General features: G+C 45.4%; 1 protein-coding gene across 2 annotated transcripts in view; it reads left to right on the top strand.

Moving 5' to 3' along the window:
* Positions 1-11,119, top strand: part of gad1a (glutamate decarboxylase 1a) — a 38,799-nt gene extending 27,680 nt beyond the window's left edge. For both annotated transcript variants that reach the window (XM_077215103.1, XM_077215102.1), the window contains exons 15-17: positions 6,327-6,434; positions 7,657-7,746; positions 8,317-11,119. In XM_077215103.1, coding sequence (XP_077071218.1) covers positions 6,327-6,434; positions 7,657-7,746; positions 8,317-8,490 — 372 coding nt within the window. In that variant the 3' untranslated portion in view covers positions 8,491-11,119. The remainder of the gene's footprint in view (positions 1-6,326; positions 6,435-7,656; positions 7,747-8,316) is intronic.
* Positions 11,120-12,075: the final 956 nt, after the last annotated feature.

Here is a 12,075-nt window from a genome sequence, read left to right as displayed (position 1 = left end):
TAATGAATGAATGAATGAATGAATGAATGAATGAATGGACAGTTGGATGTATGGATTAATAATTGGATCCTGGATGGATGAATGAGTGGATTGATGATGGATTAATGAATGAATTAATTAATTAATTAATGAATGAATGGATGGATGAACAGTTGGATGTATGGATTAATGAATGGATCTTGGATGGATGAATGAGTGGATTGATGATGGATTAATGAACGAATTAATGAATGGATGTATGGATGAACAGTTGGATGTATGGATTAATGAATGGATTCTGGATGGATGAATGAGTGGATTGATGATGGATTAATGAATGAATGAATGGATGAATGGATGGATAAACGGTTCAACGAATGATCAATGAATGGGTAGATAGATGTATGATGTATGGATGGTTGGATGGATGAACGGTTGGATGGATGGATGGATGGATGGATTGAGGGAGGGAGGGAGGGAGGGAGGGAGGGATGGATGGTCATGCGGATGAGCGGCCAGAATGCCTTAAAGGTTCCCTTTCGTTGTCACTCCGAGTTACTTCGGATGACAACGAATGGGGTTTCGCTTAGAAAGCCTATCAACTTCGAGTATTACAAAAGGAGCCAATGGCAAAGAAATTCCATGGGTCTGCGGAATTTGCATGGCGTAACTCCGCCCCACCTCGTGGGTATAAAAGTTGGAAGCCGGCAACATGCAGATATGTTTTCGCTTCGGAGCCAAGTGTATTCTTCTCTGCACAAGCCATCTCTGAATTGTCAGCTTCACAAACGAGTACCTCGAGTGTTGGTGTGACGGCGATCTACGGCGAGAGCGTGCTTCCTGCTGATCTGTTGCAGTGGTCTGCCAGTCAGTGCGTTTCTCCCCGGGTGCTTCAACACTAGAGTTTTCTCTCACTAAAAGAGCTTATAAGTGGCACGTCTTTTTAAAGATGTCTCGCCCGTGTACTTCTGGTTGCGGCAGATTGGTATCGGACTCTGATGGGCACGAGCGTTGCATAGTATGTTTGGGCATTGATCATGCTAGAGCAGCGCTCGTGGATGACTCATGTTCTCTCTGTGGGAACATGACCATCGCGTCATTACGGTCGAGACTCCGTGAACTCGCAAGAGTGAGAGTCCCCTCATCCACCCTCCGTCCTGCGGCTGGTGGCCAGGGTGACCTGAGGGTTACAGTCTGGAACAAGGCGCTGACTATTTTTCAGCGACCCCAGCCCCCCTCTTTAATGACGTTGCCGCTAGTGAACTGCTGATTCCCGCGGGTCTACCCTCTGGTGGCCCACGTGTTTCAGTTGAAGCTACAGAGGAAGATGCCATGTCTGTTGCAGCATCACTAGGTGGGTTTGAGTCTTCTGGAAGTGAGGGCTCGTCACAGCTGCCACCTTCCGGTGTGCATACGGCTGTGCTCGAGTCTGATCCGGAGATGACGGCCATGCTTTCCTGGGCAGCCGCGAGCATCGGACTTGAGTTGAGGCCTCCACCCTGTCCCGAGCACTGGCGGCTGGACGATTGGTTTTTCGGTAAGGCCGCCGACCCTCGTCCTCGGAAAACCCCAATACCTTTCTTACCGGATGTGCATGATGAGATCTCGAAGTCCTGGAAGACCCCCCTGTCTTCTCTGGACCGCTCGCTGGTCTCATCCGCCTTTCCTCCCCTCGATGAGGCAGCTGCCCATGGGTACACTGGGCTTCCCCCGGTTGAATGCTCTGTTGCCATGCAACTATGTCCTCAGAGTGCTTCTTCTCGGAGCGAGCCTAAACACCCATCCAAAGCCTGCAGATTTTCGTCGACCCTGGTGGCGAAGTCTTACGGAGCGGCGGGACAGGCAGCTGCTTCACTGCATGCTATGGCCACTCTGCAGGTCTACCAGGCCCAGATGCTCAGAGACATGCACGAGGGTAGGACAAACCCAGGGCTCTTTGATGAGCTGCGCGCCGCGACCGACCTTGCTCTCCGGGCAACGATGGTTACCGCGCTCCCTGGGTTTGGTGATGTCCACAAAATCAGAAACAATCCCCTCTTCCCTGAGCTCACAGAGTTATCAGGCGACACAGAGCGCCGCCCACAAGCCGTGCTCTCCTTGCCCCCCTCTGTCCCAGAGGCGGTTGACACGGCGTTCCGTCCACGGACCGCTTCGCCCCTGTCCCCCTCTGTCGCCAGACCCCTGGCAGAGCACGCCCCCGCGGGACGACCAGCCTGGTCCTCCCCTGGCCTCCTCTGCCATGGCGTGGTTGCTAACTGTGCCCCCACACCGGGCCGCTATGCCATCCACATCTGGGCCAGTTACTCCGCTCCGCTGCCCCTCCGGGGGGATGCCTGTGGTTCGCATGATCCCGCTGGTTCAGTTCCTGGGAGCCTGGCTAGAGCTTCCCTGTCTATCCCGCTGGATCGCGCGGATCGTCAGGCTCGGCTATGCCATTCAGTTCGCACGGTCTCCTCCCCGCTTCAGGGGAGTCCGCTCCACTTTGGTCGGTGGCAATGCCCCTATCATGAGAGCAGAGATTGCCACCCTGCTGGCGAAGGGTGCAATCGAGACTGTTGCTCCAGCCGAGATGAGGTCCGGCTTCTACAGCCCCTACTTCATTGTCCCCAAGAAAACCGGTGGGTTACGGCCAATCCTGGACTTGCGCATTCTGAACCGCTCCCTTCACAGGATGCCGTTCAAGATGCTCACCTCCAAACGCGTTTTCGAATGCATACGGCCCCAGGATTGGTTTGCAGCGATCGACCTGAAGGACGCCTACTTTCATGTCTCCATTCTTCCTCGACACAGACCGTTCCTTCGGTTTGCTTTCGAGGGGCAGGCATCCAGTACGCGGTTCTCCCTTTCGGCTAGCCCTGTCTCCTCGCATCTTCACGAAGGTCGTTGAGGCTGCCCATGTTCCCCTTCGGGAACATGGAGTTCGCATCCTGAGTTATATCGACGACTGGCTGATCCTAGCTCACTCTCGAGATCAGGTTTGCGAACACAGGGACCTAGTGCTTCGGCACCTAGCTCGCCTGGGCCTTCGGGTCAACTGGGAGAAGAGCAAACTTTGCCCCGTGCAGAGGATCTCTTTTCTCGGTATGGACATCGACTCGGTCGGCATGTCCGCGCAGCTTACGAGCGAGAGCGCTCAGTCACTGCTGACTTGCCTGAGACAATTCGAGGGCAGGAGTGCGGTTCCACTGAAACTCTTTCAGAGGCTCCTGGGGCAAATGGCACCTGCAGCCGCGGTCATTGCTTCATATGAGACCGCTTCAGCTTTGGCTTCGCGACCGAGTCCCGAGGTCAGCATGGCAACACGGCACGCTCCGAGTACCAGTTACTCCGACCTGCCGTCAGTTCTTCACCCCGTGGTCGAACCTCAGTTTTCTCAGGGCGGGTGTCCCCCTGGAACGAGCTTCCCGGCATGTTGTTGTCTCAATAGATGCCTCCACCACGGGCTGGTACGCCATGTGCAATGGACATGCTGCTGTGGGCTCCTGGACAGGACCCCAGCGGCTATGGTATGTCAATTGCCTCGAGTTGTTGGCAGTACGCCTTGCCCTGCACCGCTTAACACGTACTAGTCCGTTCAGATAATACCGTCACTGTAGCGTACATCAACCATCAAGGTGGTCTACGCTCACCCGTATGTCACAACTCGCTCGCCACCTCCTCCTATGGAGTCAGAAGCATCTGAGGTCGCTTCAAGCCATTTTCATTCCCGGAGCGCTGAACTGTGCAGCCAACGAGCTCTCACGGCTTCAGCCACTCCCTGGAGAATGGCGACTCCATCCCCAGTCGGTTCAGCTGATTTGGGACCAGTTCGGGGACGCACAGATAGATCTGTTTGCCTCTCACGACTCGACCCATTGCGCCCAGTTTTATTCCCTGACCGAGGGCACGCTCGGCACGGATGCTCTGGCGCACAGCTGGCCGCAGGGCCGCAAGTATGCGTTTCCCCCAGTGAGCCTTCTTGTGCAGACCTTGCGCAAGGTCAGGGAGGACGAGGAGCAGGTCATTCTGGTTGCCCCTTACTGGCCCAACCGGACCTGGTTCCCCGAACTAGTACTCCTCGCAACTGCACCTCCCTGGCTGAACCCTCTGAGGAAGAACCTTCTTTCTCAGGGACGGGGATCTCTGGAACCTCCAGGTGTGGCTCCTGGATGGGACGAGGCAGGTTTGAGTACCCTACCACCAGCGGTGGTGGCTACCATCGCTTCTGCTAGGGCGTCGTCCACGAGACACGTCTATCCGTTGAAGTGGAATCTCTTCGTCAGCTGGTGCTCTTCTCACCGAGAAGACCCCCGGAGATGCTCGATCAGCGTTGTGCTTTCCTTCCTTCAACAGGGGTTGGAGCGAAGGCTGTCTCCCTCCACCCTGAAGGTCTATGTTGCCGCCATTGCCGCACACCATGACCTCATCGAAGGTAAGTCAGTGGGGAAGCACAACCTGGTCATCAGGTTCCTGAGAGGAGCGAGGAGACTAAATCCGCCTCGCCCTCCTCTCGTTCCCTCTTGGGACCTCTCAGTGGTTCTAACTGCCCTGAAGAGTGCTCCATTTGAGCCCCTGCAATCAGTCGAGCTTAAATTCCTGTCTATGAAGACAGCGCTCCTGGTTGCATTGGCCTCCATCAAGAGGGTAGGGGACCTGCACGCATTCTCCGTTGACGAAGCATGCCTGGAATTTGGGCCGGCCTACTCTCACGTGATCCTGAGACCCCGGCCTGGATATGTGCCCAAGGTTCCTACCACTCCCTTCCGGGACCAGGTGGTGAACCTGCAAGCGCTGCCCCTGGAGGAGGCAGAACCAGCCTTGGCACTGCTCTGTCCAGTACGCGCTCTCCGACCTCAGACCAGCTTTTTGTCTGTTATGGTGGGAAGCTGAAGGGAAAGGCTCTCTCCAAGCAAAGGTTGTCTCACTGGATAGTGGACGCCATTGCTTTGGCATACCAGCAGCAAGGTTGACCATGCCCCCTTGGTGTGACTGCCCACTCCACCCGGAGTGTGGCATCCTCTTGGGCTCTAGCGCATGGCGCCTCGCTATCTGACATCTGCAGAGCTGCAGGCTGGGCGACACCTAACACATTCGCCAGATTCTATAATCTCCGAGTGGAGCCTGTGTCCTCTCATGTACTCGCTTCAACCAGCTAGTACCGGACCCGCTCAGGTGTCTTCGCTTGCTCGCCATTCCACTCCACGGCCTGGATACGTGCGATTTTCTCCTCAGGTGAGCTTCCCCGAAAGCCCTGAGCTCCTCCAGCACTCCTGACGTCGGCTAGGTGCCTCCTGTGTGCATGGTCCCTCCTCTGAGCGACCCCCACATGTGTATTTCCACTGTAAGCCTTTCTGAGCATGTGTCTTTCCCTTGGCAAGCCACCTTGCCACCCCTGGGGTTGAAATATTCCACCTGCGGCTGGACACCCCAGTGTTTTCCATATGCCTCCTTCGGGTCATATGCGTATTCTCTAAGTCCCCCCCCCTCCGGGTTGGCATTAATGGTATACTTCCCCTAAGCTTGGGATATGCTTCCCAGTGTACCTTGGTATTCCTGTGATAAATGGAGTCCTTCGTCCAGTCTTGAAAGGGATCTCGATTACGAAGGGCACTGGAAGACAGCTGAGAAGGTGGCGTGATTAGACTGGTAACCCCATTCGTCGTCATCCGACGTAACTCGGAGTGACAACGAAAGGGAACGTCTATGATCACGTATGTAACCCTCGTTCCCTGAGTATGGAACGGAGACGTTACGTCTGCCTGCCACTTTCCGCTGTACCGCGGAGATCGCCTGAGCTCAGTCTTGGCTCCTCAGCGAAGAAAGATATCTGCATGTTGCCGACTTCCTCCTTTTATACCCACGAGGTGGGGCGGAGTTACGCCATGCAAATTCCGCAGACCCATAGACGTATTCTGTTTTCGGTTGAAACGGTTTCGTGTTAGCGGCCCCTAAGTTAATAACTAATGATATTTGCAACGGAAGTGAATCAATCAAAAACTAACTTTAGCTGGACAATAACTTTATTCTAGAGCTGCAGTAAAGCCAAAACAATCTCCGTTACTTTAATTTCCTATTATCACTGTAAAGCTGCTTTGAAACTATCTTTTTTGTTAAAAAGATAGTTAAATGAAGGTGACTTGACTTGATGGATAGGTGAACGGCTGGATGAATGATGGATGAATGGGTGGAGTGATGGCTGAATGAATGAACGGTTGAATGGATAATGGATGAATTAGTGGGTGGATCGATAGATAGATTCGGATGGATGGATAAGTGAACGATTAGATAGATGAATGGGTGGATAGATAGATGGATGATGAATGGACAGAATATCAGCTGTTGTGTCATGGATCTTTGGTCTTTAACAGGGCACTATTGGCTTTGAGAGACACATTGACAGATGTTTGGAGCTGTCTGAGTATCTCTACCACAAGATCAAGAACCGAGAAGGATATGAGATGGTGTTTCAAGGGGAGGTGAGTGAAAACACAACAGAGTTTACCACTGTCCATAATAACATACTATATTACTATTCAGAGTCAAGGTGTCTGTTACTAGTCTGAGCCATATCATTGCTTTTTAATGCTGCCCTGTATCTTTATGACTAGCAGAGAGTTGCTCTATGTTCTACAATCTGGTAAGGGCCTATAACACACTGCTCGTGTGGTTCAAGTTTAACTAACAGTAAAAACTTGTTCAGCAAGATTCTCCTCAAACTTTTGCTCTGACAGCAGTTGCCCTGAAAGAGAAAACTGACCACAGAAGAAGACTGTTGAAGTTTACATCCCTACACTGCCCCTCATGGCAATGCTGAGAATGCAGCACATACTTGCATTCTGACACATTTCAGAATGTAACAATAGTTAATATGGCATTTGTTTTGCTCAAAGTGTTTACTTCCATGTGCTTGTGTAAACTAATACATTTCAGACCTTAGACGGTCTTAGAGATGTTGAAAATGAACACTCCCATTGCACAGAAGCAAAGAATGTAGCAAAGAAAATTAGGTGTTTATTATGATTCACAAAGGTATAATTTTTTCAAACAAATGTCTGCTTAGCAGAGGCGTCACTAGGCCCATTTTAGGAGGGCTTTAGCCCCCCTAAATTTCCAACCAGCCCCCCTAAAAATTTGTGATTAACTCCGTAATATGTACACTAATTCATGATCACCTCAGTCCCCTTTAAAACTCATATGAAGCCGGTGGCAGGCTTCAGGTTATTCAGTGTTATTAAGTGTGTTACTTCATACTTCAGTGCCATAAAATTGCTCAAATTTGTTATAATATTCATTTTATTATAAATCCGAAAGCAAAAAACTATAAAAGGGAATTTAAATGTCACATGAGCTCATGAGTGGTCATCTGCTACCATCTACTGGTTATAGTAGTAATTTCAGGATGTTAAAATGATTAGAAATGAATTCAATATTCAGGTATTGACTTGATAGGTAGTGCAGAACCTACTGTATTGTATCATGCCTACTCTAGTATTCAAACAATATATTATTTTTTTTCTACGCTCATTTGGTAGTGCAGAACCTACTGTTTTGTATCATGCCTACCCTGGTATTCAAACAATATATAATTTTTTTCTACGCTCATTTGGGGCCACCTAATATTGAAATCCTAGAATCTGCTGCTGAGAACATGTCCCGTTATCTTAAATGCTACGTGCTGTCTTTCTGTCTGTTTCTTAGCCCCAGCACACCAATGTGTGTTTCTGGTACATTCCTCCAAGCCTGCGACTCCTGCCAGATGGAGAGGAGAAAAGACAACGGCTTCATAAGGTGAAATGATACTCAAAGACTCACTCCTACTCCTATATACACGAATTGATACGATACAAATGTGTGCTACTGGGCAAAAGTTTGGAATAATTACGATTTTTAAATGCTTTTTAAAGAAGTCTCTTCTGCTCACCAGGGATGCATTTGTTTCATGAAAATTACAGTAAAACATCAGTACTGTGAAATATTATTACAATTTTCTATTTCAATACATTTTAAAATGTAAGCTGAATTTTCATCACCCATTAATCCAGTATTCGGTGTCACATGAGCCTTCTCTTATTTAAAATTGTAATAATATTTCAAATATTGCTGTTTTTACTGTAATTTTTATCAAATAAATGCAGCCTTGTTGAGCATAAGGCTTCTTTCAAAAACATAAAAAAGTAATTATTCCAAACTTTTACGGTACGCTACATATTTCACTACAAAGAATTTACTTTATTTAGCATGGTTACCATAATACTACACAACAAAATACTAAAAATTACAAGTACTACAAAATGCAAGTATTCATTAATTCATAATACTGTAGAAGTATTAAACTTCCGTCTTGTGATTTCTATCCAGGTTGCCCCCAAAATCAAGGCAATGATGATGGAGTGTGGGACAACAATGGTGGGCTACCAGCCTCAGGGTGAGAAGGTCAACTTCTTCAGGATGGTCGTCTCCAATGCGGCTGTAACTAGGTCTGACATTGACTTCCTGATAGACGAGATAGAAAGACTGGCTCAGGATTTATAGAGTGCGCAGGGTGGAAACCCAGTAGACGTTAGTAGATTCTGTAGGAATATAGGAAATGGAGAGGACATTCTGAAGTATTGCATTCCAGAGTATTAGACCAGTGAAGTGCTCTAAAATAATGAATCTCGCAGATGTTCTAGAATGTTCCACTAGGAAATTGAACATTCCAGAATGTTAAGGTGAGGAGCTCTTTGAGCTATAATTTCATAATGAAGGACAAGAATGACATTATATACCTTCTCCTCTTCACTTCTCCCAGTTGTCTGTCTGTCTGTTGTGTTCTGTTCTTTCTTTTAACTGGAACTATTATACTCACAATAAACTGCACAACAAGGAATGTTCAAGGTTGATTACCACAGAATTCAGAAATAATTTGTCCATCATTTTGTACAAAAAAATGTGCTTACACCAGCGTTTACCATGGAAATATAAGGAGCAAGGCATTACATCAGGGTCATAATACCACACTGCATTAAAAAATATACTCACAAATACAATTTAGACAACTCGCAGCTCAAATTTTACGCAGTTTTGTTTAGAATAATTAAGATAAGCACATTAACAAAAATGATAATAATAGGTTCAAATGTGTGCTTTAAAACCTGTATGTCTTGCCCTACATACTTTTTATATTGTAAGTGCATTCATTTAAACACAACATTTATGTACAAACTGAGGGATGAATCTAATAAATGTTTTTGTGGAAATGGTGCATAACGTTTGAACCAGGAACATTTATTTAAAATCCCGAACTGGTCTAAATTCTCAATAAAATAAGAGTTTTGGATTAGAATACACTGGACTATATCACCATCTAATAGCCACCTGGACCATCCAAGTCATTAAACAGTCAAATGCATACTGTGATTTCCTAGCTGTTATGTAATGACGATTAATTGAAGTGTGTACCATTGTACAAAGCACTGTATTGACACGCTGTGTTCTTAGAATTTATGACTCTTTGTGCAAATAGTGATTGTTTGTGACAAACATTATATAACATGGTTTAACAGTAAGAAATGTCTGAATAGTGGTAATTAAATAGGGATTTTTAATGAGATATTATTTATATCACAAGAAAAATTGTGTGATAGAGATTACTCCTCTATTTATACCCTAAGTATTTTCATTTGTATTTTGAGAGACAATATTTATCTATATGGTTTAAAATAGTGCATTAGAGATTTAAATAATTTATTAACCAAAGACATGGAACAAAAATGATATATCATTGTCAGTCTACATGTATGTAACACTACACTATATGGCCAAAAGTATGTGGATTCTAATTAAACCTTAAAGGCAAACCGCGAGTCTTTAGGAACCTGGGACGTCATTCGCTCCCCTCTCCCTCGTTCATTTTTTAAAGTTAGACATACACCTTTTTAGTATTTATTCATTATAAACAATATAACAAGGAAAAAATACATTAATAAGTGAATGTCTGTTTTCGAATTAATTTTTTGTATAAAAAAATGTATAGTAACCCAAAGTTTTTTCTGCGCAACAGTTGAATCTCTGATGACTCAATAAGTGCAATTCACCTTTATTCTGAAATGGCTCAGCGATTTACTGAATACGCAATCAAATATTAGTGTCACGGTCACTTGATGGTGGACCTGCTGAAGAAGCTGTCAGCGATCAAATGTTTGATTTTGAAGATGTTGAAAATGATAGTTTTGAGAATATTTTTGAGATGAGCCAGATGCTGAATGCACTGGGAAATGAGGACAGTGATGATGGTAAAGAGCATCTGCTCAAATTGAACCCTTCCAAGTTCCAAAACTTAACAAGATATGCTTTATTTATTCTTCTGTAATCATCAAAATATCAAGAAAGTTTATATTATTGCGGCAGTTAGCGACCCATCCGTGTGAATGTGATATAAAGATCCGGGTCACTAAAGACCCGAATATGTAATAATGATTGGCGAAACATTCATGCATTTAAGGGTTAATGGGTTTGGTTATCCCGGTAATTCCAGTGAAGAAATTTTAATGCTACATCACAATGACATTCTTGAGAAATGTTGGTGCCAAAAACAGGGTCCATGTAAATATGGTTTATTTACAAAGACTTTGATTGGTCTACAAAAATCCCAGACGTGAACCTCACTAAACCACTTTGCCATACGCAACATCCGTGCCTTTGGCTATATAGTGTATCTAACTTAGTCTAAAAAAAATGTATGTGTTATGATATCAATATAACAGAGCATTTTACAACCATAGTGCAGTGAATGGTTTACAACCAATTAACACACTTAAAAAAAGAAAGAATGCTAACAATAAAGTCTAAGTATTAATTTGGTTAAGAGAGAAGCACAGCAACATAACATTCCAGAAAGGGAAATGTATTTTATTAGCTGCTTTTTGTAGTATTAGTAATTAGGTTTCATTGGCCAAACACAATAACACATTTCTGAATCAACAAACTATGCTAATATTTTGTGTACGCTATATGCTTACTTCAGTCTGCACTGTAGATGTAAAGCTAAAGATCTCTACATTAAAGGCCCTGAGTGTTTACTAGCCAAAAGATGTGCATTTTTAATGGCCTGCAGTATGTGTGCAATATTGCCGTTCACTGTCACCAATACAAATAAACTTTTAAACCCTCACTTTAAAAATGTTGATTTGTTGTGTTTATTAACACATAGAATGCAGTGTTCTGTGTTATTATGGTTTTCTCTGAAGAAGAAAACAGGAGTGTCATTGGATCAGTCCCTTCATAGACATGGTCCAGTAGTGGCGAGGTCATCATTCGTTGTAACGGATAAAAAACCACGACTGAGCCATTCCACTCATTAGACTGCATAAGCTTCTGAATTTCCATGTTCCAGCTCATTTCACAGGGATTATCTGTGAATTTCACAGCCATTGGATGTAATGTTGAGACACAGCTGCAGCATTTAATGCCACTCACTAATCGAAATGCAATCACTACAAAACGCACCATTACCTTATTCAAAAAGCTTATTGTGGCAGATTTCAGCCAGCTTTTCGAGAAAGCTCTTTACCGTAAGTGAAAGTGTTTTGCCTAAGGATGGAGAAAAGAAACTCAGTATCTTACTTATATCCAGACTCTCTTTCCTCAATCTCCTCTGTCACTCTTCACATTATTAACCCTGAGCAGGAGTTTTACTGAGTGATCTCCGCAGCGAAGTGTTACCAGCCCTCTGTGGGAGCAGGTTTGCTCATTATTTACCTCTTTAAAGATGTTTATTATAAAAGCCATCAGGCCTCGCTCTCTTTCATAAGTAAAGGAGGCCTGTGGGGAGACAATTTCAGCGTTCTGCTGGCTTTTATCTGGGGTGGGGTAATGCAGAAGAAAGGTATATTTCTGTTTTTTCATCTCAAGCTGGGGTTCACCCTGCTGACTGAAACTGCATTTATTTGCTGGTATTGCCAATGAAGAGACATGGGGAAAAAACAGCATTGCACTCTTAATAATAAAGGTTCTAAAGGGGGGTTTTCACACTGATGCCATAGAAGAACTACCGATCGATAATAGACAATATAATCATATATATAGATGAAGCTTTTGAATTCCCTTTAAAATGACAGATTTGTTATGGAAATACTG

The sequence above is a fragment of the Siphateles boraxobius genome, unplaced genomic scaffold, assembly GCF_051911475.1.
Source record: "Siphateles boraxobius isolate OS27281-9 unplaced genomic scaffold, OSU_SipBor_1 7, whole genome shotgun sequence".
In the NCBI taxonomy this organism is placed as follows: Eukaryota; Metazoa; Chordata; class Actinopteri; order Cypriniformes; family Leuciscidae; genus Siphateles; species Siphateles boraxobius.
This window is presented reverse-complemented; position numbering and strand designations above follow the sequence as displayed.